General features: G+C 35.5%; 1 protein-coding gene across 1 annotated transcript in view; it reads right to left on the bottom strand.

The window, feature by feature from the left end:
* Positions 1 to 4,796, bottom strand: part of LOC113737916 (serine/threonine-protein kinase PBS1-like) — a 14,386-nt gene extending 9,590 nt beyond the window's left edge. The window contains exons 1-3 of the mRNA XM_072084548.1: positions 4,775 to 4,796; positions 2,553 to 2,893; positions 1,950 to 1,995 (exon numbers count right to left, since the gene is read on the bottom strand). Of these exons, the coding sequence (XP_071940649.1) occupies positions 1,950 to 1,995; positions 2,553 to 2,893; positions 4,775 to 4,796 (409 nt within the window). The remainder of the gene's footprint in view (positions 1 to 1,949; positions 1,996 to 2,552; positions 2,894 to 4,774) is intronic.
* Between the last annotated feature and the right edge of the window lie 3,187 nt (positions 4,797 to 7,983).

Raw genomic sequence — 7,983 nt, 5'->3', positions numbered from 1 at the left:
GATGCCACTTAGGCCTATTGACCATCAGGGAGTCGAGCTGTCTACCACTCAGGATGTCCCCATTCGATGTGCTTGTTGAGCGTCTATTTAGGCAAGTACGTGGATATATTCAAGGAGACAAGCCTTGCAACCGGGGCATGGTTCCATGTCATGTTGATGTGCCAGTTAGTTAGGATACTTGAATTTTTGTCCATGTCAGAGACGATCCCCTGTCTATACCCCAGTTCCCTTACTAAAACTTTCTTCGTACCTTTATGTATTCCTACATTCGAGCATGACTTCATTTCCATACCTATCCCTGTACCCACATTGGGTTACATGACAGGTAAGGGCTCTTTCTAAGGTGTGGCACAAGTACAATTCATCTTGATTATCAGTTAGGTGATTGCCTTGACTATATCCACGAGTTCTCGGGTTTCTTGATGGGTTTATCACTTATTCTATAGATGGTCGAATACTTCACTCCTAGTAAGGCTCCATCCACTACTTTTGCCAAGCGATCCTATCCTAGATGGGGTAAGCCTCTCATGATAAACCACTCGGTTGATGATGAAAAGCAGAGGAGTGCACTAGAGATACAATTGCTTGACCACTCTGCATAACAAGGACAAGAGATGTGTTGGTAGGCACTAGAAGGTATAAATCGCGTGGTGCGCGGTGGTATAGAAAAAGAAGATGCCCAGACGAGCAAATAATGTGGAAAGAAAATACCGGAGGTGGATATAGTTGGTTAGGTTAATGGTTTTTTTTTTTTGGTTTTTGCTGTATGGGTTACACACACAATATAAGCACGAACATATACTACATTTCATACAAAGATAGATAGAAATCGAACAAAACAAGATATACAATGGAAATACTTTCATATAAAGAAAGCTCTTAAGAATAGAACAAGATACATAATGGGAAGTGGCATAGAGCTTAGTTCTAGTACTTATTAACTACAATTTGTTCTCGAAGATTATTGCGGTACTTAGTAACTTAATGTAGGTGAATAGTGAAATTAAATGCTATAGTTTTTCAATGCCTTTTTTGTTGAATATGATAACACCAAAAGAGGTGGCAGATTGTGAAATAAAAAGCAATATGTCTCCAAGGCAAAGAGCATGTTCGACTGCGAAAGTGGCCTAATTCTTGTCGAAGGATCTTTGTTTCATTTCCAATGCAATACGTTTTATAGCCGCTTGTAAGAATTACTATTGGTGTTGTGCCTTCATGTAGTCGAAGGTCAGCATATTGTGGAAGGGTCTATTTAAAAAAACAAATATTTGTTAGATCACTAAAGAATGTAGTTGTGAACAAATTGTATAAAGGAAAGCACCTACCAGGCTGTGTTTTGAGCGACTTGTATAAAACTGATAGAAAGAAACAAATGATATCCAATCGTACTGAAGAAACTGATTTATGGAGGAGGTGATAGTATATAAATTGGGCTGCTGGCTGAACAAGAAAGCAAATGCTTCAACATTGGATGTAATGCTTGAAAACATAGGCAAAGGTAGTGTCCATGACATGAGAATATATGATTGGGAAGTGCAGAAAGCCATGGAATCATAGGATAAATTTCCCTTGATTCTCAAGAAGACCATGTCATTCTTGAGAAAGCAATATAACAATAATGAATAGAAAGAAGGTTAAATAATGTTCTTGGTATTCTAGATAAAGTAGAAGCATGGAATAGAAAACTACATGCATAACCATATTAATTTTCAAATTTAGCATTTTTTATGCATAACTCATGAAGGCTTAAGTGTTATTCTTGAATCTGCTTGGAGCCATCAAATAAGCATTTGTAGGGCAAAAAGACTACCTACAACTCTACAATTGCTTCATAACCACAATAGAAAGAAAGGCAACACAAGTTTTAAAAATAAAACAAGAAGCTAGCTGAATAGGGAAGCATTGGAATAGATTGTTCAAATAGAGAAGAAATAAAGAAAGAGACAAACGTATTCCCAGTAATTCTTCCTCATGAAACAAACTCCCAAGTCTCAACTGCCACCAACCAAAAATCCAAACATTAAAATTTAGAAAATCAACCCAAATAGTCACAACAAAGACTCTTAGAAAAACATTCAAACCCACTTAAGCATTCAATCTTCATACACATTAGTTTCTTAGTTAAAAATAAATACACAAGCTCACAAGAAGATAAAAAAGTAATTCATAGAATTCAGGGTTATCCCTTAGACTTGCTTCAAAAGCTTCATCTTATTAAGATTCATTAACAAATATATACCTTCCAAATCATATCTTTTACACCAATTACCCTAACACTTTTCTTATGAGTTAAAAATTTTCAAAAAGAAACAACTTCCACCATAGTTTCACAAGGGCCTTATTATGATCTATTCTAATTTTTGCAAATATAGCACTTTCATATTTTTTTTCAACCAATAAAAAAGTGAAATAATATATTACTGGCTTCCAGTACTATAGATAAATTATAATTACAAAATATGCCTCAAGGTAACTTGGTAGTTTAAACTTTATAAATAAAAACAAATTGAACACATAAAACCAATGCTTTGGAAGAAAGGAGAAAAAAGCACCTGTCCAATGATAAGTTCCAGGAAGACAACCCCAAAACTATAGACATCAAATTTCACTGTCAATTGCCCAGTCATAGCACACTCAAGAGCACAATAACCATAAGTTCCCATGACCCTTGTGGAGACATGCAACTTGTCTCCAGCAAGGCCAAGTTTTGCCAGCCTAAAGTCTGAAAGTTTTGGAACAAACCTTTCATCCAGAAATATGTTAGATGACTTGAAATCCCTATAAATGGCAGAAGGATTTGCCTTATCATGAAGATACTCCAAACCTTTGGCCACATCTGCTGCTATCTTTATTCTTGTATTCCAATCTAATGGTTCTTTATTAGGTGGAAGATCTACAAAAGAATTATTAAAATGGTTTACAAGGATGCAACAGATTATGTTGTGCGATAGCTACCAGAACAGTAATCTAACATAAACCCAACGAAGAAGTATTGAATGACATTAAAATTAGCATATTATCTAAAGTTGATGTTAAGCGATAACTACCAGAATAGTATTCTAACGTAAACCCAACGAAGGAGTATTAAATGACATTGAAAATTAGCACATTATTCACTAGTTATAATTATGACAATCGTAATACAGTGGCAATAACAACCGTACTTGTGGAGAAAAATCATAGGCACACACATTAATATTGAGAGCAAAATTTGTTCAAAGTATAAGCACACTTATTAAGATTTGTTAAATGCAAAATTTATTCCCCCATTGTAAAACTGATATAAGAGTCTAACAACCCAAAATTTATTCAAAGATTAAGAAAGAGGAATGCTCTACTGAACGCTTGACACAAACATAAATCAACTAAATGGTATTGATCTTGATCCCTTTCTTTTGATGTTTACAAAATAAATAGATAGTACTAATATCTCCTCAAAGATGTTTTCAGCAATGAAACAAATCAGATTCAAAGATTAAATACAATTGAAAGAGACAAAGTGTGCTGAAAGCTGTTGAACGCTTGTGAAGACTGGATTGGACGTTCGATAATCATTGCGCAACTTCGGACGCATGAAAAATTCCATCACTGGACGTCCGAAGGAAATAACACATTTCCCCTAGTTCACTGATTTCGATCGGACGCAAGCATCGGATGTCCGATAGGATCCTTCAAACTTGACGAAAGCTGCCAGAAGCTCACAAAGACAATACCGGACGTCCGATAGAATTAAAGAAGATTTTTCAAACTCACTACCTGCTGTCGGACGCATGCTTTGGATGTACCGGAATTTCGATACTCCTAACGGCTAGTTGACTTTTCACCTAATTTCTATCCGTTGGAAGCATTAATGAAGCACTTTCTTGGTCTCCTATAAATAGAGCATGGTCAAAAATTTCAAATAACTTTGCTCATTGAGACTACATCAGATCAAGAGTGATTTTAGTGGAAAAATACTCTTCAAAAAAGATTTGTACTCTTGGTGGTGTGAAGTTCGTTGTAAGATTTTCATTTGTGAATGAATACTTCATGTGACGCCCCCACTTCGCCCTTAGGCAAACCAAAAGGTCTTCGCGGAACGCCTGCCCAACTCTCGCCAAGACTCGTTACAAATCCCGTTCAAGCTTAATATAATAGTATCCCAAAATGACAAGCCAAAGTATAATAAGTGCGGAAACTTCTATAAATAATATCCAATCTTACATCATAAGTTCAAGATACATAAGTCACCTAATTCTTACATTAGGGTACCCAAAAGATACATCAATTCCCAAAAATATACAACCGTAAAAAATCTAGTCAATTACATTTGAAACCCTAATATAAAAGTACATCCCAAGGGTTTCTTTGAGTTTCACTTCAAGTCCATCCCTGTTAAGGAAAACAAATCTATGTAGTGAGCAATTGCTCGTGAGGCCAAGAAACACACATGCAAGTACGTTGTCCAAATACCAATCCTAATTAACAAGAGAACTATAACATTTGAGTAATTAACAATTCAAATGAAAATATAAACAGAAACAATTCAATGATATGGTAGCTCTTCGGAGCTAAATTCTATGTTCTTTGTCAGATCTTAATCGTATACCTTCCCGTGATGACACTCCGTCAATCGGGTTGGTATTTCCAATCCGTAGAACTCCACTTACTTCTCAGGTCCGTCCATCGTACACTGCACTGTGCCCGCACAACATTTATAAGGCGATACTCCACAAGTATGCCAAGCAAGATCTCTCCAATAGATCAAACTTATCATGTAATTCTCATAGCTCACCGAGGTTCCCGACTAGGCCCATGCCGGCTCAAGTCCCAAGTTCGGCCTATGAGTTTGGGCGTCCCCCATATAACATTTGTGAGTCGAGGAGATTCACTCCAACGACGTATGCAGCCATAACATGCCATTTCATTTCATTCAATCATTCAATCATTCATTTCAGTTCAATCAATTCAATCATAAGTCATTCATTTCAGTTCAATCAATTCAATCATGAGTCATTCATTTCAAATGAGAACGAGTGCAGTAAAGTACACACTCGACTCCATTTTCAAAATTTTCAATCATTAACAACAGTTAAGCAGGTATCAAGTTCGCATACACTTCACACTCACCAAGTAACCAAAGAAGAAATTGTCACTCGAAGGTTCAGGCGTCCACCGTGGGATCCTCTTGAAGGTCCTCTTGTGTGCCTGAGCAAGTAATAACGAACTACTACTTAGAAACCCCAATTATTTTCTAAGATTGTACTAGAGTACAATATAAGAAAATCTCATGAAAAATGAGTCTTAATTACTCGTAAATCGATACTCAAAAGTGGGGTTTAAAACACAAGCAAAAATCTGATTTTTATATTTGAAATCGAGTGTAAAACGATCGAGTGATATCGAGGGAAAAGAGAATGTTTGATAAACTCCATTTCCTTTAAGTTAAAAATTTTCAGATTTGTTACACGAATTTTGAAAAATCGTATCTCACTCTCTATAAGTTCAAAATTGGAAAATTTGGTATCGTTGGAAACTATTTCTAAAATACTAAAAGTTCCTAGAAGACATCTTTCCGTGATTCCAGATGAAAGATATCCAAAATTTGGCTCAAAATGGCTGTTCTGGAATGCCAAGACAGATTTGGGTTGATTTTCAGCAAAGTTTGAAAATTTGGCAAAATTCACACAATGTGAAATAGCCCCTTAAATTTGAAACTCAATTAGAGTTACAATCAAATTTTAAAATAAAACAAGTGGGACAAGAATTGGAGTTTTGAGTACCAATATATAGTGGCTCCAAGTCACTGAAATTTCCTCTACAAACAAGAGTTTTCCAGGTTTAAAGCTTGAGTTTTGGCACTTTAGTTGGATATTGAAATGGATTCGGAATGGCATCAAATTTGACAGTATTACACTTCCATCTAAGGGATATTTCTCTGTAAATTTTCGTGCAAAAATTCGCATGGAAAGTCAGTTAACCGAATCATTAAAACTCCAAGAATTTCCAAGGCAAAACTGCCTTGTAGTTCTGTTTTCCTTTTCTCCAAACATTTGGCCAACAAAACATCTCAAATATGATTCATTTGTGTAGACATTGTCTAGAAAACATCCAAGATACATGTGGTAGGTGGTTAACACCAAGAATTTCAAAACAACAAATCTCAATCAAAGTTTAGGCATCCAACTAGCCAAAAGAGGGTTTTTCATCACTGAGTCAGTTTCGTATTTTGGCCACAACTCACTCAATTCAACTTGGAATTGTGCGTGGTTGGTGGTGTTGAAAACTATATTCATATGTCTACAATTTCTTAGAAGAAATAATTTTAAAAATCTGTCCACAACTACTTCATATTTGAGCATCAAATCGCAGCTCATAACAGGGCTTCCAGTACAGACACGGAACAGGACAGTCATGTTCAAACGATTGGTATGGTTCACTCAGGTAGAATCAGGACATGCATTTGGTACTGTTGGAAAATTGGGAATGTCTAGTTTCTAATGCCACAAACGGCACTGGATTTCGATGTCGGAACAAAAAAGTTATAGCTGTTTGAAAAACACTGCCAGTGCAATATGGGAAAAATTCCAGTTTTGAATGAACTTTCGAAATCACCACATTTGGCCAACCAAATCACGTAATTTTTTATGGAAACCTTCCACACAACCCATACAACATATACACATCATAAACAAGTCAATAGAACTTCAAAAAAATGTTCTAAAGGTCACGGCATTCACAGGGGCAAAAATGGAAAAATTCTCCCCTTCACTTCCTTTGAGCTTTCATCCATAATATCACTCATTTCTACTAATTTAAGCACTAATCCAACATTATTAACATCAAAACTCACAAAATCAGTCCACCAAGTCATAGTGAGAGTTCATAGAGTTCGCTCACCAATTTTTCAACAATTTAAAACTATCCATAAGAAATTATGAACTCATAAGTACTAAACAACCTTCATAAGTCAAGATTTGCAAGGTTAATCGTCACTTACTTTCTTAGATGATTAAGACAGAAATTTCAGTCCTCCTTGCTCAAGAAAAACCATGGATTTGAAGCTATTTTTGTAGCTTGAGTTGCTCTCCAAATAGATTGCAATGTGTGGTTAAAGTTTGAGGTGATTTGGTGAAAATTTAGTGATGAAATGAAGAAGAACTTGGAGGAGAAATTTGGTTCTTTTCTTCTTGATATGCATGACTGGAATGGAGCAAAAAAAGATAGTGTTTTGGGCTCTAATGAAGCTTCCAAGAGAAACTAAAATGTGTGGCTCTAATTAATTCAAAAGTCAACTCTTTCTCCCGCGCGCACGTGCGCGTTTTTGTGCTCGATTCCTCTCGAGTTTGTTGCACTAGTGCACTAAACCTCTAATACACTTGCATTCATACTATTATTATTCATCTTAATAGTCCCAAAATAAAGGTTTAAGCCCCTCCATTAATTTTGCGCGTAAAAACGCGTACTCCCAATTTTTGCGCGATAAAGCGAAATTTTTAAGAAATTCTTATAACGATAGTATCACTAACTAATAATTGAGCATTTAAACATAAAAATACCTATTTCAAGACTAATGTGCAAGTCTTCAATTTTTCAAACTTATTGTATTATCGAATCGATTATTGACTCCAAACGCGTATTCACTATTCTCACTTAACGAGTCTTCAAAAATTAATCTTTGGAAAGAGTCACTTTAAAAATACATGTGAGCTATCATTCTATGTAATTGAGTAATAAAAGGTCGAAATAAAATATTTGGAGTAAATGGCCCAATAAATATTTAAATAAGCTAGCAATAGGAATTTAAAATAAGTAATTTTCCGAGTCCTCACATGAGTCTAGTATTACTTCCTCAAATCTCCAATAAATTTGAATCAGCGCATCTTTCGGAAAACTATCGATGCGTGAGCGGTATGCACTTCATTAGAACTCATTTACATTTAATTCCTCAATTAACTTTTCTTTATCTATTATTGATCATTCTTAATACCCCAAGATAATTGC

Source organism: Coffea arabica, chromosome 1c, assembly GCF_036785885.1.
Source record: "Coffea arabica cultivar ET-39 chromosome 1c, Coffea Arabica ET-39 HiFi, whole genome shotgun sequence".
NCBI lineage: Eukaryota > Viridiplantae > Streptophyta > Magnoliopsida > Gentianales > Rubiaceae > Coffea > Coffea arabica.
This window is presented reverse-complemented; position numbering and strand designations above follow the sequence as displayed.